Source organism: Malus sylvestris, chromosome 6 (assembly GCF_916048215.2).
Source record: "Malus sylvestris chromosome 6, drMalSylv7.2, whole genome shotgun sequence".
Lineage (NCBI taxonomy): Eukaryota > Viridiplantae > Streptophyta > Magnoliopsida > Rosales > Rosaceae > Malus > Malus sylvestris.
Window position 1 is genome coordinate 2,330,088 of NC_062265.1, and position 23,429 is coordinate 2,353,516.

Genomic DNA, 23,429 nt, shown 5'->3' on the forward strand with positions numbered 1-23,429 from the left:
ATAATGGGTATATAGAGGGGTTTATGGATGAATAGGGGCAATGATAAAGTTAGAAGGGATCTTGCGTTTTTTTCCATGAAACCGAATGACAAAAAAGAATTTTTAAAGATTGTATCGTCTGTAAAGTTTCCCGATGCGTATGCATCCAATATTGCGCATTGCTTCAATGTTGATGGGGGTAAATTTGCTAGACTAAAGAGCCATGACTGCCATGTGGTTATGCAACGCCTAGTTCCTGTGGGTGTTTGACACCTATTGCCGAAAGATGTTGTGAAGCAAATCATGTTGCTGTCCAGATTTGTTTCCTAATTGATGGCAAGAACGTTACGAATGACAAACGTTAATCAGTTGCTCCATGACATTGTCCAAGTTCTATGCAAGTTTGAGATGATATTCCCTCTAGCTTTCTTCACAAGTATGATCCACATGATGGTTCACTTACCGGAAGAAGCATTTCTTGCTGGTCCTATAACCTATCGCTAGATGTATCCAATAGAATATATATAATCCTTATCATTTGTTTATTCATCATTAACCCACGCTTGCTAACTTGTATCGTATCGTTTTATTTTGGCAGCCTTCTCGAGGAGTTGAAAAAAAAACACAACAGGGCGAAGCCCGAATGATCAATTATAGAGGCTTGGGTTCAATATGAGTCGCTTACATTTTGTGGAATGTATTTAGAAGATGTGGAGATGACTTTCAATCGTCCTCAGTGCAATAGTGACAAGGGTGTGAGAAAGGAGAAACTTTCAGTTTTTGCCCAATGTGTACGACCCTTTGGAGATCTTGTAAGAGGCGAGTCGTTTTCCAAAAATTACATGGAGGTAGCTCATTGGTTCGTACTGAATAATTGTGACGAGACAATAACATACCTAGATGAGTATGAAGAGATGATGAAGCGAAAACATCCATCACATTGGTATGCCAAGAAACACTGAGAATTATTTCCACAATGGTTTCTCGAATATGTAATTTATAAATGTGTTGTATTCGACATATATATTGTAGTATTTAATTTTCTAGAACTAACAGGTGTATGTTTTTGTATAATGTTAGGTGAATAAATTGAAAGCCTCGAATTCCCCCACTTACAGTGAAGAGTTATATAACTTGGTGTTCGGCCTAATTCCGCTGAATTGTTCTCGGGTTGCTATGTTAATGGCGTAAAGTTTTTGGGGGCTGTATGAGATGACAAGTTGTGTATGTAAAATAGCGCAGGTGGAGGCGAAAGTACGGACATTGATTTCTATGGCAAACTAACAAGTGTCATGCAATTGCTTTACAAAGACAGATGCCAAGTGATCATGTTTAAGTGTCGATGGTTTGATACAAATCCAAATGGGTATGGAAGTGTTAAAATCGACCATGGCTTGCTATCTGTGAAACACTAATATAACTTGGTACAATGAAGACCCTTACATTTTGGCAAACACGGAAAAACATATTGTGTACCTAGATGACCTTAAATCAGGGAGAGGTTGGAAAGTTGTTCAGAAGATGGATCAGAGGAATGTGCATGCTATACCAGAACAGGACACTACTGACGACGATGTCGACAACGTCCCTGACCAACGTTTAGAATCTTCAATGGAAAATGATGCGGAAACATTTTGAGATACAAATCTTATCCAAGAATTGTTCCATATACAAGGAGTGGCTTCAATTGAAATACAGATTCAGTCAATTACAAATGACCTCGGTAATCTTCTGCGATACGATAGTGTAGTGGGCCTGAATGACTACGATGACGTACCTATCAAGGAAGAGGATTGGGAGATCGAAAGTGATGATAGCGACGATACTGAAAGTTATTATAATTCGGATGATGAATAATGCAATTCATTTATGAATTGCTCTGTAAAACATATTAAATGATTTTTTTTGGTTGTAATTTATTTATCTTATGTTATAAATAAATTGTTTTTATTTGAATAAATATAAATTAAAAAAAATTTGACCCTTAAATTTTCAGCTAATTGCGTGACGAACAATGAATATTCAGAGTAACCATATACCTGAATTTTGAGCCTCCACTCTTATCTCGAATACCCTTGCAATAACACATATCATAATTGACAACAACACGACATCTTGAGTCTGGAATTTCATCAAACACATTGAGAGCAAGATGAGTTTTCTCAGCAGGTACAATAAAGGGGTCAGCTTCCTCTAAAAAATTCCTCTTTTTTCGCATTAAGAACAAAACCCAAACCAAAAATTGCCAGAAAATCAATTGAGTTGAATTCAGAGAGACAAACAGTTCCGTCTTTGTTATATGCAGTAGCATTTTCAGATTCATTTGTACAAGAAGAAATAAGGATTGTACCAATCTTGTACCTGAATACTCCTGAATGGTCCTTCCAAATCTTGTCTTTTGGTAAACCTCCACCTTTGTCACGAATGCCTTTGTGGGGCCTTTAGTTTAGGCCTTGAGGCTCACAATCAAAGCTAGTAAGGATATGAGTGTTCCACAATTATCTTTTTGTATAACATATTGTTGTATAACTGTGAGTTAGGTCGATTACTTGCGCCTTAAGTTATTTAGACTTCTTGTTTATCAAAGGATTGTCATAGATGGATTAAGTTTGTATAAGGTTAGTTTCTTGCCTTGTAAACAAGGACTTTTACTTATAACATTGTATGTCCAAAATAAAGGCAGTTCAGGGCCCTTCCAACCATTTCCTTGATCCAAGTTTGCTTTAATGAAAAAAAAGTTCATTAACTTATCTAGATTTGATTACAGATGAAACTTTTGATTGGAAAAAGTCGAAAATGACTTAAATGCACGAAGGAAAATGCATTAAACAACAAATCTACTATATATAAGTACAATGAAAAGAGATTCAGGCAAGATCTAACCTTGTCGGGCAAGGTCGAACTTCTTGCAACCACTTCTCTTTGTGTTTACAGGGGTTTGTATATTGTGAGGGATGAAAAGTAACTAGGTTTTACTAGAGAGATTCGATACTACAGCATGAAGAGAAGGTGGCAGAGCTTTTAAACTTGACAAAAAATGGCTTCTGTAAGGGAACTATAGCTAAAAAGGACATAATTTGGACAAAGTGCAGCTTTGTGGGTACAAACTTGTTTAAGAGCAAGTTTGTATGTCTTTTCATTGAATGGTTGAGTGTCCTTATCTCTGGTGTCCATTTTTGCTTTTATAAACAATTTGGCCCCACTGTCCAAGCCTTGCCTTTAGCTGATAGTTCTCGGAGGGCAGTGAGTCATCACCTATTTACTCATCCATATCCTTGAAAAGTGCTTTTTGGTTGTGGTGAGGTGCCTTCTATTGCCCATGACTTCAATCACAAGCATATAACCTATGCCTTTGTTGAAATAGCTTCCAATTCTTCTTAGGCCTATTAGCTTTTCTGAGTCCAGTCTTCTCCTTGCTTTTGCATCTTTGGGCCTCCATTATCACAAAGACTAGAGTCAAATATAAACCCAAACAGTGCCCCTTTAATCATTGTTAAGTTTATTAACCAAGACATTGTTAATGATTAAAATTAATTGAATGCTTTAACTGGGGACTTGCGCCATTTACTCAGCCATTTTCGAATAAACCTTTGCACTAACCCTGGATCACCAACGTTAACTACCTTAAATAACTTCCATTTAAATTTCCTTGGCCATTACCTTCAGCAAACCCATCTCTCTGAATTTCCAGAATCCTTGAATCTCTTGCATTCTTAGCCCTTTCTTGCCCTAGTTTCAATCACTTTTCACTTCACTCTCTCGAAATCAATTATGGCCCCCAAATTGTGCCCTGTATGTGAATCTAGAAAGAGAATCGTTAACTTACACCGCCGGCTCAACGACCTTATCACCCTCGGGCTGGCCTAAACCTGTCTATCTTCTTCGATGAGGAAAAGGCACACTATCTAGGGCATGCTTGGACTGCCCGAGTCCCAATTGTAGTGGAGCACAACATGCCTATTGCCAATTGGTTTACTCCCACCTCTACTTCGTCGAGGCTGGGATTTCTACCTCCAAATGGTTCGAATTTTAGGAGGGGCTTTCCTCTGATGAAGGACGAAGCTTGATCTCAGTGGGTGCATGAGCTTGAGCCCATCTGGAAGCAAAAATGGATGGTGAATGGCATCTACGAGCTCATTATGATGTCAAAGATCGTTGTTCCAATTAAGCACGAGTTTCTATGAACTGCCCTACTCTTATGGAAGAATAGGACCACACATTCGACCTTAAAATAGGTCCCATAACCCCTACAATCTTGAACATGGCTCAAGTATTTGGCTTAAGGCCTTTAGGCAGATATGTGGATATCACACACGACTGGTCCTTCCTCTCTTGCCTGATCGCTGAAAGCTCGGAGACCTCCAATTCAATCACTCTCTTGGAGTACAACTCTTCCATATTCAAGAGCTATGGGACATCATTCGCAGACTTCATTCCTTTCCCCAAGAAGATGTTTAGCCCACCCTCTTCCACCGTGGATAGAGCTCAAGTACACATGTATTTCCTCCTTTATTGGTTGAACAAATATGTGTTCCTCAACAAATCGAAGGGGGTGAAGTTAGAGTAGATTCCACTAGTGGATGCACTACACTCATTTGATGATGTCATCACGAAACTATTCATTTTGGCCCATCTCTACCACCTCATCTACGAAATGACAAAGGGAGATCCCTTTGAAATCAATGTCAATAAGGCCACTTGGATGGTGCAGCTTTGGCTCTAGTGGTACTTCCCTGAGTTTCGGGCTGCCAACCTAGAATTCCCTGAAGGCGTAGCTCCATCCCAAATTTTAGTAGAGGTTTCTACCACAAGCCACTCCACACTTGCCTGCCTTTATTTTTTCAGAATTTGTCGGACTCGGGCAAACTTAGAGTAGGATGCCTCTGTGTTTAGGAGCTACCCTTGGTTCTCAGACCAACTTTTCCAGGACTCATTCGGGGATGACACCAGCAACTCGTGCAAAGAAAAGTTTATCAGCTGCATTCAACAAAGGGACCTGGCTTGGGGAGTACGAAGTGACAGAGTGGGGTACGAGTGTGGGTTAGAGGCCTACCACCCTAACTTATGTGGTAAACAAGTAGGATTCAGGCGGGCAATCCCAGCGCTGTTCTTCGACTCCCTTCACTATGGGACCTTCTATCGCCTCCGTTCTCCCTTTGAGGTTACTTTTTATGCAAGTTGGCAGAGCTTTGAAGTGTTGAGTAAGATTGCTCACAAGCCCTTGGCTCTGAACTTCAAATGTACCTCCCAGTTCACTACTTGGTGGAAGACTAAGTGGTCAAAGAAATATGATGGAGATATTAGGGAAGCCCACGATAAACTCTTCGAGCAAGTCTTCTTCAAGTCTTTCCCCAAAAAGGATGAATTCGAGAGCTGGAAGATGGTTATTAACCAAAAGAACCAACTTTCACTTATTGGTAAATCACATTGCTTCTGTTTTCATTTTCCACATCATACTTTCATAGTTTATGGTTTGCTAACTCATTTTCTAACTTTGCAGCCCAAGGCAACATTGAGGAAATGGATATTGGGCAAGAAGGGTTGGCTGCTGATGCCTTGGTCATCTAATAGATTGCTGCAGAGGCAGTTAGGCAAGGAGTAGGGTCAAGCCATACTTCTGGGGATGTTGAGGACATCTCCGAGTTGTTCAATGAGTAGGAGACTGAGGCTGGGCCCTAAGTAGAAGCTATGGCCCCTCGTCTAGTAAAGGCTTTCGTAGCGTAGTCGTCGGAGTTCGAGCTCGAGGAAGGACCCCAAGCTCAGCTTACCTTACCTGCCTCAAGAGTTACTTCCACGAAGAAGGATATTGGGTCTCAGACTTCCTAAGCTTCTAAGTCTTCCTCTGCCCTTCCCATCGAAACAGGTAGGAAAAAACAAATATCTGCTAATAAGTGACCCAACCTTAGCTTTTTCTTCCCTTAGTTTCAACTCTTCTAAGTTTCGAGCTAATCTCTCTTTTCTTTTCTTACAAGCAAGACTTCCTGCCACTAAGAAACCTGCCCCTACTCACCAAGAGTCACAGATGGGCGAGGAAGTGCAATCGACTGACAAAGAGGTCCTTGCCAAGATTCTTGAAGAGTTGAAAGTATAATCTCTCAAACTTTGAGTACTAAGGCAACTCTGAAGTTTATCTTCTTTAACACTTTACTAATTCTTTGTTGTTTTCTTTGAAATAAGATACCAAAGTGAAAGGAATTTCCTAGCCCGAGCCTTCTTCTCATCCAGCCCGATCGATGCATCATTCTCCTTCTCGGGCTAAGTCATCAGAGGTACAATTCATTCTCTCAACATTAGTTAAGTTTTGTTTTCTGAATTTCAAAGCTTAACATTCACTTCTGTGGTTTTTTAGGCAAGGGGAAGTACTTCAGTACCTCAGGTCGGGCAAGCATGAGCTCCTCCATCTTCCACTCTTACCCCAGCAATGGTGGTGACCCCTACTTCCCAGTTTAATCTAACAACTGAGGGGATGCTTCACTATGTAGAGGATGATAACACTTTTGTAAGTTTTCATTCTTTAAGCTTTTTCTAAGTTTTCTTTAAGTTTCTTCATTAACTTACAATCTGTGTGTTGTCTTTGCAGTCTTCTCTAGTGGATGAGACCACCAATTAGCCAACACAACTTTTGAGGAGCCTATAGTCCTCGAGATACCAGTTGTCTCTGAGGTGACTAGCCATAAGGCTTCCCAAGCTTCATTTTGGGCCAGCCAGCCTACTTCTTCTAAGGTAGCATCATCAATAGAAGCTCATCCCAAAGCTCAAGGGTCTTCTCAAGTATACAAGTGCTTTCATTCTTGTTCTTTCTTTATCTTAGGTATAGACTAACCTTCTAACTTATCTCTTTCTTGGTTCAACAAAATTCTTACGAGAGCTCGAGCAAATCCCCTCAACTTGCAGTGAGCAAGGTTATTCTCCATCGACCTCTCAAGCCTTTTGGAGTCATAGAGATTCCCCATCCCTCGGCCCATGAAGGTTGCTACATCTGAGGCTCTCCTAACTATCACTTATGAGGTTGCCACCGCTGCTACTGCCTTTAGAGGTGCTAGAGTGATGCCTTTTCCCTTAGCTTCCATTCCTACCATAGCTTTTTTGCCCGAACTAGTCAGAGAGTTTGGGAAAATTCGGACAAGGATGATGTTTCCACGACGCCCTTCCAAGCCTCAACACCTTCAAGATCAATGATGGATCTTCAAGGAATGGATGCAGAGCGATTTCTCGGCCTCCTTCAGTCTCAGGGCACTCTAAGAGGTTGAGAAAGCTCTTACTAAGTTGTATAAGGCTCAACAGATGTCAAAGGTTCAATACGAGTCATTCCTCTCCTTCTTCGAGAATTTGAGGGCACTGAGGGATTAACATCTTCGGGCTGAGAGGCAAGCTAACATTTTAAAGTGCTACAAGGAGAAGCATTCCAGAATTTCTACTTCCCTGCAGCATCTGGTGGAAGAGGGCTCAACCATGGAAGACAGAATCATGGTAGTGACCTCTGAGATCCAAAAGTTGGAGGAGCAACTCTCTGCTTTTAAGGCCAAGCAGATGACCCTCTTAAGCAAGCTCTATCAAAAGATTGAAGAAATGAAGGAGGTCAACCAAGAAATGGATGACTTTGAAGCTCAACTAGCAAATAACAACATTGCCTTAGAAGAGCCGGGCATAATTTTCACTATCATGCAGACCTATCATTCCAGGATAGCTGCTTTAGCTAAGGATGTAAAACTGTTAGTCTAGGGTTTCTTGTAACTTCCTTCTTCACTTATCTGCTTATTCACTTGCACTTTAATGCTTAAGTACTTTAAATACATAAAAAGGCTTCACTACTTTTCCTAGTGTTTAAACTTCATCAATGTAATAATCTTTAACATCCCACAGAGTTGGGCGATACTTATTTAAGAATTTAGCATTGATTGAATGTCTTTGCAAGTTTCCTTCTAAATTTGCCAAGTAGTATCCCCCTCTGTCTAACACTTTGTTGATGATAATAAGGCTTTCCCATGTGGGACTCCATTTCCCAAAACCCCTGATTTGAGCTCTTAAGGGTAGAACTACCTTCCATACCAACTCTCATTCTTCAAAGGTTTTGAGTCTCACCCTTTTGTTGTAGGTTAGGGCAATAGCCCTCTTTCCTTCCTATATCTTGTTTAAAGCTTCAACTCAGGGTACATCCAAATTTTCAATCCCTTGACACATGGCCTAGATGAATTCTTTACTATGTAGACCGAATTGGTTCTAAAGCCTTATAGAACTTACGTTGATTTACATAGAGAGTACAACATCTTGCCCGAATGTTAATGCATAAGGAGTAGTACCAGTTCCTGCTGTTTTTGAGGTTTTGTAGGTCTAAAGGGTATCTCCCAACTTCTCATGCCATCTTTCTGGGCTTTCTGCCACCATCCTCCTTATAATGTTCGGCAAGATCTTATTGCTAGCTTTTGCTTGACCATTGGATTGGGGATAATAAGGGCTAGACTGGATCATCTTTATTTTAAACCTATATGCAAACTCTTCTACTTCTTTTGAGATAAATGATGGCCCTCTGTCTGTAACACTTATCTGCGACCCCATATCTGTGTAGGATTTTGGTCTCCTTCTTCACAACAGTTGAATTAATGGTCTTCACAGCTGAAGCTTTTACCCACTTAGTAAAGTAATCAATTGCCATAATTATGAAGGTGTGCCATTTGCTAGAAGCTAGGTATATTTGCCCGATGAAGTCCATTGCCCACCCTTTAAAAGGCCATGGCTTCACTACTGGATTCAAGGGTACTGATGGTATATTCTGGAAAGGTCTATGTTTCTTACATTCTTCACACCCTCTGGCATAGGCCTTAGAATCTTTTTCAATGTAGGGCCAAAAGTATCCATATCTTCTTAGTAACCACCTCATCTTTGTTCCGGCTTAATGTGCCCCACAAATACCTTCCTATACTTCAACAATTACCCTTATTGATTCCTCCAAACCCAAGCATTTCAACATAAGTCCATTTGGAGTCTTTTTTAGCAAGGTCTTGTCCCACGTAACAAACTTAGTTGCTTGTTGTCTAACCTTTTGACATGTGGGGAAGAGGGGTATCTTAAGTATTGAACGATGGATGTTCTCCAGTCTTTTATCTCAGGCTTTTTAGCCATTATATCTAAGCTAAATCCTCTCTCAAAGATAGAAGGGAGATTTTTCCTTTGTACTTCTACATTCATCTCAAACCCTTTTTCTTGAATCTGTGCTCCAAAAGCCATATGTGCAGTTTCATTGGTAATTAAATTTGCTTCTCTAGGGACATGATTGATTGTTAGTTCACTACCCCAATAGTTTAGCAACTGAGTAGCTGCCAAATAATAACTTCCATTGTGAGATGTCTGCCCTTGTATTCTCCATTCAACTGATTAATCACCAACTTAGAATCACCATATATTTCTACCTCAGTTACCCCCAACTCTATCAGGATTTCTAAGCCAATGATCAATGCCTTGTTCTCTGCCCTGTTGTTGGTAGTATCTTGGTAATCCATAAGGAATGAGTAGCAATGTTGGTTTCCCTTTGGATTAATGATGACAATCCTAGCTCCTGCAACATGTTGAGTGTAAGACCCATAAAAATAGAATTCCAGTAGGGGATCCATAATCTAGTTATTCTCTTTAGTTCTTGTTGGATCCATTCTTTCCTGCCCGAATGAGATTTACTAGGTGGGATCTAAAGGCTGGCCACTTCCAGAGTTCCAGGGATGTTGACAAGTTCCTCCTTAAAGTCTTGGTGCTCGGACATGAAGTTTGTAATTGCTTGCCCCTTTATTGCCCTCTGAGGTACATACTGAAAACTGAACTTTGATAATGCTAGAATCCATTTCCCAATTCTCCTAGTTAGCATTGGCTTAAATATCATGTACTTGATTACATTAGTCTTGGCAATTCTATGGAGCTGGGAAGGCAACATGTAATGCCTTAATTTGCAGGTAGTGAAGTATAAAGATAGACATAACTTCTCAACTAGGGTATATCTTGTTTCTACCTCAGTAAGGATTCTACTGAGGTAATATATTGCTTGTTCCTTCCCACCTTCATTGTTTTAAGCCAATAAAATTCCTGTTAACTTCTCAGATGCAGAGATGTAGAGTTTCAAAAGTTTCCCCTTTGGGAAGGCATAAGCACTAATGGATAGGCCAGACAAGCTTTTACTCTGTCAAAAGCTTCTTGGTGTTGAGGGCCCCACTTGAACTTATCTTGATTCTTTAACCTTAATAAAAGAGTCAACGATTGGATCTTACCCGCCAGATTAGCAATGAATCTTCTTAAAAAGTTGATCTTCCCCAACATCTTTTATAATTGTACTTTGTTGGTGGGGGGAGGTGATTTCATTATAGCTCGAGCTTTGTTCTTGTCTATCTCCACACCTATCTGATGAACTAGGAATCCTAAAAAGTTGCCCGATCTAACCCCCAAAGGCACATTTCTTAAGATTCATCTTCAACTTGTGGGTCCTCATTCTCAATAAGGCTTGTCTGAGGTATTCTAGGTGATGTTCTTCAGTTTTTGGCTTTACCACAATATCATCAATGTATACCTCCATGCTATGCCAGATTAAATCATGAAAAATAGCATTAATTGCTCTTTGATAGGTAGCACCAACATTTTTCAGCCCGAATGACATGACTACATATTCATTAGCTCCTATATGTCCTAGGCATCTAAATGTTGTCTTATGTATGTCTTTTTTAGCCATTTTTATTTGATTATATCCAGCATTCCCATCCATAAAAGATAGAATTTTATGTTTTCCAACTGCAGCTCTGGACAGGTCAACCATAGACATAGGGTATTCATCTTTAGGCGTGGCTTCATTAATGCTTCTATAGTTGACACAACATCGGACGGTGTTAGTTACAACTTTTAATACAGGTACAACGTTAGCCAACCACTCCACATACTTTGTAGGCCTAATAAATCTTGCCTTTACCAGCTTCACAATCTCTTCATTGACCTTCTTTTCTATCTCTTTTGGCATCTTTCTTAGTGCTTGCTTTATAGGTTTGTACCCTTCTTTAATGGGCATTTCTATGTAATGCCATGCAAAACAGTCCTTGAATTCATGCAAAAGGTCAACTATTTTTGCCCAATCTTCAGTTTCCAACAAGCCACTGAGTTGTAGGGGTGGGTTCGGTTTAAATCGGTTCGGTTTTTTGCCAAAACCGAAACCAAATTGAAATTTTGGTTAGGTTCGGTTCGGTTCAATTTTTTTTCGGTTTTTTTTTGTTCGGTTTTTTTTCGGTTCGGTTTTTTCCGGTTCGGTTTCGGTTTTTTGTTTTTATTTTTTTTTCAAAAAATGAAAAACATTGAAATTTTAAATTTTAACATATCCAATACAATCATAACATAAACATTCTAACTAGAATCAAAGACAATGAAAATAAAACATTTAAAGTTGAACTAAAATCATCAATCAAGTCTTTCAAAGTCCAAACTAACAACCTCACAACACAAAAATCACACAAAAATCGTACAAATGACTTAGAAAAGTTAAATTGTATGATGTTGTTCAAAGATCAGTGTTGTTTGCTTGTAACTACATGTTGACAACTTGATTAGTAAAGGTAATGCGTGGGTGGATTTATTTAGTGTGTGTTGGATTCTTTTCCATCACAAATTACCCAAGTAATCTACCCGAAATAAATGTTTATGGATTATGTTATATGTTATATGAAAGTAGATTTGGAAAAGAAAGCTGGCACAGAAGTAGACAGTGCTATGGAGATGGATGTAGGTACTTCGGGAAGCGGTTTGGTTCCGGAACCTTATATGGGGGAGAAATAATAGGTTAGGGTTTAGAGTTTTTATAGGCCTTTTTTTAATATTTTGAGCTTAAAGTTTGGCAACACATTGGGGTAGCACATTTTAACTTACAAATTGGGTTTAGAAAATAATACCCAAAACAAATAATTAAATAAAAAAATTAATTTAATTAATTCGGTTCGGTTCGGTTTGATTCGGTTTCTAGATCACTAAAACCGAACCGAACCAAAAGAATTCGGTTTGGTTTTTTCGTTCGGTTCGGTTTTTTCGATTTCGGTTCGATTTGGTTTTCGGTTTTTTTCGGTTTTCGGTTTTTTGAACCCACCCCTACTGAGTTGTATTAGCCTTGAATCCTCCTCAATCCCGAAATTAATGGTTTCCAATGGGTCTTGTAATTCTGGTGCTAGTTTGTCAGGCTCTATACACAAAAATTCGACTGACTTTGGGGCCTCGGGTTCATCATTTAGCCAGTTTAGGTCATATACACACTTTGTCATGTCAATGGCTGCTTCCACTTATTCTCCCAAAATCTCTTTTCCTTCTCTATCCTTGGTGCCCGAAGTTCCTTCTTTCCACTCAGCCAACTCCTTTGATGAACTCTCGTTAATCTCTCTTCTTTCTCTTCTATATTCCAGCAATATTTCGATTAAGGACCTGACTATTATCACTTGGTCCTTCCTCTTATCTAACATCATTAGTGTGGGTGGGATGGGACAATATAAGGCATGTCTTATTCCTCATTGGTGAAAAAAATTCCTTATTCTAGGAGCTTCCAGGCCGTCACCTTAGTAGGGTTGCCGTTCTTATAAGCACCTAGACATTGTAGGATCCGAACACTAAGATTGTAAAAATTTGCTTTTACAACATTGGCTGTGGGGAGAAATGACCATGATTCAGGCTCCACTCTCTCCCAAAATCATGGCTCATCCGTTCTAGCCTCATGGTAAACAGCAACTTGTTAATGCAAACCGGATGGTACAAACAGACTCTGGTGGATCCAATCTCTCCCCAGTAATGCCCCATAGGTAAAGCTATTATCCACCATAAAGAATGCTAGCATAATCCTCTTGGATCCCAAATTTACCTCGAAAGGCAATATCCCATAGGTTTTGGTGATGACCCCAAAGAAACTAGATACTGTGAGATAAGTGGGAATAAGATTTTCCTCACTTCTGCAAAGCCTCATCATCTGTTTAAGTGGGAGCACATTAATTGCAACCCCACCATCTATCAACACCTTTTCGAATGGGACTCCCTCCAGATGAGTTATCACATATATGGGCTTCAGATGGTTTGCTAAAGCTAGACTTGGCTTGCTAAACACCATTTTGTTAGAATAAACCCTCTCGGGCTTTTTTCGTGTAAGGTCGGGCAAGTCTGCCAAGCTTGATACTTATTTCCCAGCTTCCTCAATGTTCACAAGTGCCATAATTGGTTATGGTGCCAAACAATCACCCTCCATTGCTGCTGGCTGATCTAGTTCTGCATAAAACATGGCTGATAAGACATAGGTCATGTTTACATGGAAGTTGCTGGGTCCAGGTACTTTTTATTTCTTCTCTTCAATCTGACACATAAATTGGTCCATCGAGGCATGGGCATACTTGGTTAGCATCAACTCGGGCACTTCCTCTTTTTCTACTATATCAAAGTTATGCAACTATCTTGGGATTTCACAAGGAGCATCTTCCAGTAGAGGTGGAGGTATCCCCCTCTCAGGGGAGATGGTCCCCAAATAAATAAGCTCTGGATCCCATCTTGGTGTAGGCATCATCACAACACTCTTTTGAGCTCTTCTTAAGATTATGTACTTCCCTAGATGGGGGTTTTGAGGTGCATGGTCTCCCTCTCCTTCAGCTTTACTGTTGGCTTTCTTTATCTTTTTCTTACTTCTCCATTGGAGTTGTCTTCTTCCTTCTTGGGTGGCATTTTCAAACTTAACATTTTCAGAAGCTTCTGAAATGACAGGGATTTTCAATGAGTTCATATAAGCCTTATGCTGCTTTTAAACCCTCCTTATCATATATGTCCTTCTAACAGGTCTCTCATCTTTACCTACTATGTACCATTTTCGGGCGAGTCAAGCTGAATCTTTCTTAGTAACTGGGGAAATTGGGTTCATGGTTCTCTCTCGCCATCCTTGTCTTACGCTGCTATGATAACTTGGCTGGGAAGGTTTCACATCCACCCATCTTGGCATTTTTGCTTCCTTATATTCAGCTTCTTAAAAGGCTTCATAGTTTCTGAACACCTCAGATAGGCATTTAAGTTCTAAATCTCCTCCCAATTTCTGGAACACATTCGTGGTGGTTTCTTTCTCTGCAGCCCTAACAATACTTCTACAGGGATCTTGCTCCTCTATCTCTCTTCTTCTGATTAACTCCCGATCAATAATGAAACTCAATGTGCCACGCTGACACTTACTACATAAAACCACTCATTTGACCATAGCTGCTTAGGGTCTGTCGGGCAACCTTTTAACACCTTTTGATGGCCTAATAGCTTGCCTTCTCTCTCTCCATTTTCATCCCAGGTAGCCTTTGTTTTTCCTTTCTCAATCCAATTAAGGTTGATCATGTTGAGTGAGGCTTATGGGAATGGATCTATGTCAATTATCATATTAGTTTCGGGTTTCTCTAATAATAGTTTACCCTTGACTATGAGATCTTGGATCCAATCTCTTAACTACACAAAATTAGTTATAGAGTGATTGAAGGTGTAGTGAAGCTTGCAGTACTTCTTCCCTCTAAGCTCTTCAGGTTTGGGCATCTTCTTGGTGCTGTTGGGTAAGATTACTTTAGCCCTTACTAGTTCTTCATAAATGTCTGCAACCTTGGTTAGCTCAAAGGAATACGCCTGGTACTTTGGGGGCTTCATGGGCACAAAACCTTCACCATTCATTACCACATTCTGGTCCTTGATAGGTTGGACCAATCCCTTCATTATTAAAGGTTTGAAAGAAGTGGTCATCTCCGCAGCATATAACTCAATCCCTTCTCCCAAACTGCTATCATTTTCTCCCTGCTCTAGGCCTTCAAGCTCTACCTGGTGTATTAGGGCTTTGTTCTTATAGAAATGAGGCACTTTAGATGAGTGCTTCACTTGTTGTTCCTCTGTCAACAACTTCTCATACTTAGTAGCTACAATCACCAACTCTTGAAGCTCGTTAAAATGCACATAATAGAACTTCTTTCTCAAAGGTAGCCTTAGAGCATTTTGGGCAATAGTTATGAGCTGAGCATGGTTGAATCGGAACTGGCACCTCATCCTGGTTCTTCTGAACCTCATCATGAAATCTTCCGTAAACTTATGTCCATACTGTTTTACCTCTACCAAATCATTGATGATCATCTCTGGCTCCATCCTATAGAACTACTCATGGAAGGCTATCTTCATTTGCCCATAGTTGGCAATGGAATTAGAGGGTAACAGAGAATACCACCAGGAAGCCAAGCCTACCAATGAATTTCCAAATAGTCTCAGCTTGTAGTTAGGGTTATCTCGAATGCTACACAGTGATTTGAAAACTTGAAAATGTGGTCTCTGCAAGACACATTACAGTCTTCTCCACTGAAAGTTGGGAATGCAGGCATCTTGAAGTTGAAAGGGAAAGGATTTTGCTCATCAATATACCTAGGATAAAGCTTCTGGTATGTTATCCTGAACATCGGGTGAACCTGTGGCAGAGCATTATGTACCACCATCATTCTTATCTCTGCCAACTTATTCATGAGTTGTTGATTAGCCATGTTGTTGTGTGGGGTATAAGAAATGCCCCACTTCGGCCTACGATCAATGCCTGAGAAATCTTATCTCTGTGGTTCTGGCTGCCTTCACCTAGCTTCTTTTGCCTTGTTAGCCAACGGTGGTGGCCTATAAAAGAGAGGTTTGCCCGTAGCTACAGGTAACCCTTTTTCGCTTGTCTCTCACACTGGATTGGTCGCCATTAACTTCACTCCTTCCTGCCCGATCTGTCTGCTAACATTTAGTGGAAGTGGTAGAGGATCAGGCAAGCTTATGTCTTGAACTCATTACTTCTGGCCGACTGGTCCTAGCATCCTCTTTCTTCTTCCTCGTGTTCGTCTTTTCCCCGAGTAAGGGGAATAAATGAATCACCGGTTCATTCTCTGGGCTTGTTTCCCTGATTATCTCCCTGGCATAGCTATCCCTTGATGTAGAGTACTCTAACTCCAGCTTTCTTTGTAGAGTTCCTGTTAAAGAACAAAGTCTGCTAACCTCTTATTTGGTCTCCAGAGTGATCTTCTCTATACTTCTTAATACTTGCACCATAGTAGCTTGCAAGTCATTGTTAGTAACTTTTCCACCTGACTTTTCAAAAGAAGTCGAGCTCTCTAGAATTGCAGGACCTCGTAGTGAGGGAAAATCTTCTGGGTGATCTGTTATGTTTGCTTTGTCAAACAAGGGGGTTGCCCAAACTCTGCTTTCCATATAAAGGTTTGTTCCTTCCTTCTTCTTGGCATACAAGATTATCAAATGGTCCCACCGAACATGCCAAAACTATGCTTGGCCTGGATTCTGGATCTGGTCCATCGCACAGCTCCTTATGGCCCTAGCTCTTTCTTGCTTGTCGGGCAAGATCTTGCTGTTTGGTTTGTTGCAATACGAGTTTATTGTTAATTTGAAAGGTGCCTTTGTGGGGCCTTTGATTTAGGCTTTAAGACTTACAATCAAAGCTAACAAAGATCTGAGCGTGTCACTGTTATCTTTTTGTATAATAGATTGTTGTATATGTGTGAATTACGTCAATTACTTGTGCTTCAAGTTATTTAGACTTCTTGTTTATCAAAGGATTGTCATAGATGCGTTAAGTATGTATAAGGTTCTTTTCCTGCCTTGTAAATAATGACTTTTACTTATAACATTGTATGTCCAAAATGAAGGGAGTTCAGGGCTCTTCCAACCATTTCCTTAATCAAAGTTTGCTTTAATGAAAACAAGTTCATTAACTTATCCAGATTTGATTATAGATGAAACTTTTGAGTGGAAAATAGTCGAAAATGACTTAAATACATGAAGAAAAATGCATTAAACAACAGATCTACTATTTATAAGTACAAACAAAAGAGATTCAGGCAACATTTAACCTTGTCAGGCAAGGTTGAACTTTTGCAACCACTTTACTTTGTGTTTACAGGGGTTTGTATACTGTCAGGGATGAAAAGTAAATAGGTTTTACTAGAGGGAATCGATGTTACAACACTAAGGGAATGTAGCAGAGCTTCTAAACTCGACAAAATATGGCTTTCTATAAGGGAACTACAGCTAAAAAGGACAAATTTGGACAAAACTTGTTTGAGAGCAAAGTTTGTATGTCTTTTGATTGATTGGCTGAGTGTCCTTGTCTCTGGTGTTCCTTTATACTTTTATAGACAATATGGCCCAACTGTCCAAGCCTTGCCTTTAGCTGATAGTTCTCGGAGGGCAGTGAGTCATCACCTATTTACTCATCCATACCCTTGAAAAGTGTTTTTTGGTTAGTGGTGAGGTGCCCTCTGTTGCCCATCACTTCAATCATAGTCATATGGCCTATGCCTAAGTTGAAATAGCTTCCAATTCTTCTCAGACCTATTGGCTTGTCTGAGTCCAGACTTTTCCTTGCTTTTGCATCTTTGGGCCTCCATTATCACAAAGCCCAAAGTCAAATATAAACCCAAACACAAGGGACTAACAAATTACATGGAACTTTTTATTTAGAGCCTCGATGGGCATGTACATGCCCTGTTTTTACTCAGCCTGTTTACTTGCTTGAAATTTCATATGCAAACATTGCTTTGCTTCCCTCTTTTCATTTTGGATTTGACGGCTTGGCTACATAGACTTTTTTTTGGGCATGTGACTTTCTTGTTGTTCAATTTTGTGTGAACATTGTAATTTACTTTACTATGTTTTCAGTTTGGTAGGTCGCTTAAGCTATATACTTGAATTAGTGAAACTTGCTCGGTGATGTGAACTTGAAATACCTATTAATCATATAAGCAAACCCAATTTTAACTTGCAAACCCAATTAATCATAGTAAGAGCAAGTATGAAGTCGTTCCCACGAGTAGGTTTTTACTTTAATTTGAGTCTCAACTCAAATTCAACAAACTTTTAATACAAATAGGGCTGAAAATTTTACCTAGAATGAAAGAGCCAAGGAGATCTCAAACCCTAAATCACGAGTAGGTGGGAAGAATATTTGAGTGCTTGTAATTGTTTCTACATATGCTTCTACAGTAATCAAGGGTCCTATCATTGTGCGTGATTAGTTTACTTTTGTGTTCTCGATCGCATGTATATCATTTTGCACTCATTGGTTTGAGGAAATTAAGGCTCAGACTTCGTGATATTTTCATGGTTCTTTAAGAAATCCATTGAAATCTTACTAAATTGTCTAACAAATGAGCAATTTGATTCTTACTGTTGGAGGAAAGATTAGCAGTTTTCAATTACACTGCAGAAAGGAAGAATACAAGAGAATATATATGGAGGATGACTGGATGAGTTTTGAATGGGAACTAAAATTTACATAACTTTATTGCTTTTAGATTTTTATTACAACACTTGGCCATCTTATTGGCTATCTATATTAACATTCAGACCTTTAGATGACGCCATAACTCTTGAATTAGTTTCAAGAGACACAACTCTACATTACAGAAAGTGCATTACGTTTAACACTTACATCATTGACATGATCCTAGTTGATCTAAGGTTGTTACATATATCCTCCTTAGGTTCCTGAGTAATCCTCTCTAGTTCCTGCTGAAATCTCTCCATGGCCGAGAATGGCAAGCACATTGGTACCAATATTCCATCCTCAGTGTTGTTTTTGTGTTGAATGTAGAAGCTAATCAAATCCATGGCCTTGGCGGGTCCAGCAAATACCGGCTGTCCCCATCCAAAATTGACATCTCCAACACCTACACGAGTTAGATCAGAAACTAAAAAATTACTTCCTGTCGATGAATATTGAGGTCGCCCTCTTAGTACCAAAAGATCTGCCACTGATCTTAAGTATTCTTCATTCATGGTAGCTTTAGCCTTCTTCACCAACTCTAAAGCATATCCCAGTGGATTTTTGCATAGAAGTTCAGCCTTTGAAATTGCAGCTGGAAATGCAAATGCATTGCCATAGTATCCCAAGGGAAGACGTACATTGTGGTGCTTTCCCCGTGCATTGACAATGCAGGAAACTCGAACAGCCTGTTTTGGATTAACTTTAAGTGCAAGAGTGCGACATTTCCACAAACAAGCTGTGATCAAGTCAAATGTGGAGCAAGTGGAAATTAGGTGGGGTGGAATCTGTTTTCGAAGGACTCTCATGTTCTTGGCACCAAAGTAGAAGGATCGTTGAACCATGTTTGACTGGTTACTGGATGCGTATGAGCCATCAGAATGATCAATCACGTCTTCATATTCATGATGAGCACATGCAATTCTTGGTGGATCTCGGGCAAACAAGAGCTCTCTCTCCCACACTGGTATAATAGATGGTGCATGTATTACGCCTCTTGCCATCTCCGCAACGGCGGTCAGGAACTGGAGAAATCCAGGTGCATCACACATTGTGTGGTTTAGGCGCAATGCAAGTATGAAACCTCCACATTTAAGACGGGTCACCTGCATATTGAAAAAGTTAGTTACTAGACTTTTTTCTTGATCATCCTATTCGTGCTAGTTAACAATTCCTTAGAAAAGACCAAAAAAACTATCTAAATTGGATGATCTAATTAGGAAACCAAAATTTCATAAAAATCAGGAATAAAATTCAAGAAAGATGGAATCTCTTCGAAAGAGTCTCGTGCATGTTGTAGTTACTTGAAAAAGTCTTTATAATACAGAGGAATTTAGACAAAATGCTTATAGAAGATAGAAAAGCAAAAAACCTAGAAGAAGAATGGCATAGGAAAACCTATGCAATAAAGGTGATGTGAGACTGATAGAAAACCTAGGACCTATTACCATGTAGAAATGTAATTTCCTCGATCCGGTGTGTACACAAATTTTATAATATATAGGGTTAAACATAAGGATTGTCGAAGAAAAATCAGTTTTGAAAAATAACAAAAAGCGTCTCATAATCTTTTCTTTCAAAACAACCTAATGAATTTTCTTTAATCACATGAACAAAGAGGTGTGGTAGTATCGTAGATAAGTTCAAGTTTGGGTGTAATGGCAATATGATAAATTTTCATTTATGAAAAAGGTTGCCAATTTTATGAAAAAGTTAAAAACAGTTGCGATGCCACCAAACTTCAACTTATTTACAATATTATTAGCGCTTTCCTGTTTATGTCCTTATTTTCAGTAAAAATTCATATGTTGTTGATTGCATTAATTTCTTACAAAAAATCTCCGGCGTATGTATGTGATCTTAACTCAAAAAATACTACTCTTACCCTTAACCTACTTCAATTTTTTTGTAAAGAATTAATGGCTATGACCAAATATGAATACGAAAACCTAATTAACATGTTATTAATAATTAATTGACTCACTTGAACCAGCAGCAAAGGACAACCAATAATTCCATCAGAGCCTGGAAAATTAAATAAAAACTCCTCTAAGAGTGGACAAGGGGGTAGAATTTTGTCTCCTAGTTGCTCAAGTGTGACATCAGCAGAAGCCTCGACAAACAAGATACCTTCACCATTGCAATCGACCATGAGCATTTTGTTAGGCCCTTCCTTAAGCCTACCAGCTAAAGGGTAGTAATACACTAATGCTCTACTTAAGGCTTCCCTAATCACCTTAATGGGATTACGATTTTCATTAAGTGAAGGGTTGTCTTTGTAACACATTATGACTGGAAGCTGAAACCTCAAGCCTTCTTGGTCGTCAATATCTGAGAGAAACTTTGTTTCTCGAGGCGTTGACTTTGCCGGAATTATAAGTTCCGGCTGCAATCGTTTCACCTGAAGTACTGAGGATGACATCATTTCAGTAACGAGCTTAAGAACCAGCAAAAGATCAAAGGATTTGGAACTTTTATTTTGTGGTATGCATGCTAACTAAAAGTTGATAGCCAGTACTTATATAGCGTTATGCAGATGCTCTAGGGTTCCATCCAAGTTTCCACACATTGTGAATGTGATTCTTTTCTTTTCCATTAAAAATGTTGTTAGAAAGAAAGTTTAAATCACGCAATCAACATGGGCTGCAGAAGAAAAAAAAACAAACAATAAAAAACCCTAGATTCGTACGTATACATTAATGCTGAATTTCATTTCAACAACAGAAAACTGTACACTAACAGGGATATGATGACAGGTGTGCGGTAAAAAACCCTTCATAGGAATGGAAGGAAAAAGGCCACGTCGTATGTACCTGCCCCAATTACAGCTGTCACTGTTGTAAAACATCGATCAGACGTCCGCTCTAAAGGAAAACGTTGTTATTTTATAATAACTGGCATACTACTAGCAGGGGAGAATATTGTTTCACATTATTATTAATTTTGATTGATCTGGTATGGTGACTACTCAATTATCTCATGATAATAGTTTGTTATGATAAAGAAAGATGAGGCTTCGTAAAATTAAGGGATATATTATCCACACATTTTATTTTATTTTTCACACATTTCTTGATGATTTTTGTTCGTTGATCTTCTTCAATTTATCTGATCCAACAACAGAAAATTAAAAATGTGTGCGAGAAGTAAAATGAGGTGTATGGATATTACACCCCAAAATTAATTAACAATATAAGGACCAGTTTAATCACTTATAAGCAGATGCAAAGTCCTCTTTTATCCGATTTGGAATTCACACTCCCAATATGCACTTTCATATGTGACGAATTTTTAAGCTTAGCACGTGAAACATAAACCATGTGTGACGAATTTGAACCACATTACTGTTAGTCAATTGTGAGTCTAAGCCTATCATTTTCCCCTCAGTGTAGATAATGTCGTTTGTTAAAAATAAAAATAAAAAGTAGTTGAAATTCCATCATAAAACTAATTGAAATATGAAGAGTAACTCAATTACTTATAAGCACATGCAAAATCCTTCCCTTACCTAATATGGGATCCATACTCTCGACATTTAACTGTTAAGCAAATATGCACAAAAACAAAATGGAACAAATAATTCGATCACTTGACAAGATAGAACTCGCTAAAGACAATATTATGTTTGTTAAAGATATGACTCACTAAAGACAACATTATGTTTGTTAAAATGGAAATGGAGCTTCTGATAACACCTAACTTTTATCTCCTCACCCAATAACTCCTTTTACTCTACAAGATTTTAAAAACTTAACATCCACTCTCCGCACTCACCAAATCTTCCAAAATTACCCCTTCCAAATCCTTCTCTATCTTATACGATATATCTTCTCATCCAACAACCTCACCTTCAATATGGGGCTGCCGAACCCACTTTTCTCCATCAATATTCGGTTCTTCATCAAGCTATGCACACACTTTCGAGAATTCACCTTAATTATAAGGAATATGAAACCAGCAGCTCTTTGCAACTATTTGTGAATTATGTCTTTATTTGCGTGTTAGCCATCAAATTGTTCTTTCCCATCAATTTTTAGAAGAAATCAAACCAAACTAGACTTGAGTGTTCATATATTCATTGGAGTTGAATATAACAATACGTAAAATTCTATCACTACGAAACCAAATTGTATCAAGACTTTGTAACAACAGCACGAAGGTCAGGAGTCGACTTGGAGGAGAAGATCACGAGTGGGTTCGGCTAGCACTGGTTAACCAAACCCCCGATTCCATGTTCATGGCTATCGGCTAATCCTCAACTCTTATGTTCGGTGTTTAACTTTCGAACATTGAACTTTTTGTCAAATTTTGTGTTCGGTATGTTCAAATACATGATTCAATCTAGTTGTATTTATTTAAGAAAATAGAAACAAACCCAAGAGGATTTCAAAGAAAAGTGACGGCTTAGGGCAGAACATCGCAGCTCAAACATCGCTTATATACTTCAATGATTTAGGGTTTGGGTCACAATACCACCTTACATCTCATTTAAATTAGCTAGCTAACAAAAGCCTTCAAGACCCCAGTTGTTAGCTAATATAAACCTCACACCAAAGCAAACCTATCTCAGCCCTACACTTGTAATTTTGGACTGAGTCAACATATTGGCTGTTACAAATTTAGAAAAAACCAAGCCATTACTTTTGTTTAATACAAAAAATTGGACGCTAGAAATCAGTTTAGGCATCAACACTCTCCTTCAAATTGTTTCTAGTTTTGACACCACGCACATCCCTGAGGTATACAAAACTCTCTTTTAGCGTACCCTTAGTAAATATATCAACAGTTTGATCCGCATATTTGCAATAGAGTAATTCAATCACATTATCTGACTTACAAAGAAACTCTAATAAAGTGATGGTTCCTCTTGGCATGTTTTGTTTTTTAGTCAATCATAGGATATCTTGTCATAGCAATTACAAATGTGTTGTTGAATTTTATTGATATAGCATCTACTTTGAAAAAGTAGTTGGGTCGGGGAACCCAAACCCAATAGATAAATAATCTCAACTAAAATTCTAGACGAGGATTCAAGTATGGTTTCAATCATACTACATAATAGTGAAGAACAAAATGAAATAGAGAAAAATAACAAAAGACTCATGATATAATTCATGGCCACACAACCAATTAAAGAACCATTGAGAAATAAGTACTTTGA

At 38.8% G+C, this 23,429-nt stretch overlaps 1 protein-coding gene and 1 pseudogene across 2 annotated transcripts; one reads left to right on the top strand and one right to left on the bottom strand.

The window, feature by feature from the left end:
• The first annotated feature begins 7,026 nt into the window (after window positions 1-7,026).
• Window positions 7,027-7,701, top strand: LOC126627107 (uncharacterized; annotated as a pseudogene).
• A 10,555-nt stretch (window positions 7,702-18,256) lies between these two features.
• Window positions 18,257-20,767, bottom strand: LOC126627101 (alcohol acyl transferase 2-like). 2 transcript variants are annotated; one of them, XM_050296532.1, is made up of 3 exons: window positions 20,253-20,767; window positions 18,955-19,374; window positions 18,257-18,918 (listed from the first exon to the last, which is right to left on the bottom strand). In XM_050296532.1, exons 1-3 carry the CDS (start codon window positions 20,691-20,693, stop codon window positions 18,433-18,435), a joined length of 1,347 nt encoding a protein of 448 aa, XP_050152489.1. In that variant the 5' UTR covers window positions 20,694-20,767; the 3' UTR covers window positions 18,257-18,432. The 2 variants fall into 2 exon arrangements, with proteins under 2 accessions (XP_050152489.1, XP_050152488.1); XM_050296531.1 differs by having other exon boundaries at window positions 18,257-19,374; window positions 20,253-20,766.
• Window positions 20,768-23,429: the final 2,662 nt, after the last annotated feature.

What these genes read in the sequence shown, in the direction of transcription:
- LOC126627101 (XM_050296531.1), bottom strand. Translation starts at nt 20,693, where the DNA reads ATGATGTCATCCTCAGTACTTCAGGTGAAACGATTGCAGCCGGAACTT. An exon ending in GTCCTTTGCTGCTGGTTCAA is followed by an intron (nt 19,375 to 20,252) that starts GTGAGTCAATTA and finishes TTCAATATGCAG; the next exon opens with GTGACCCGTCTTAAATGTGG.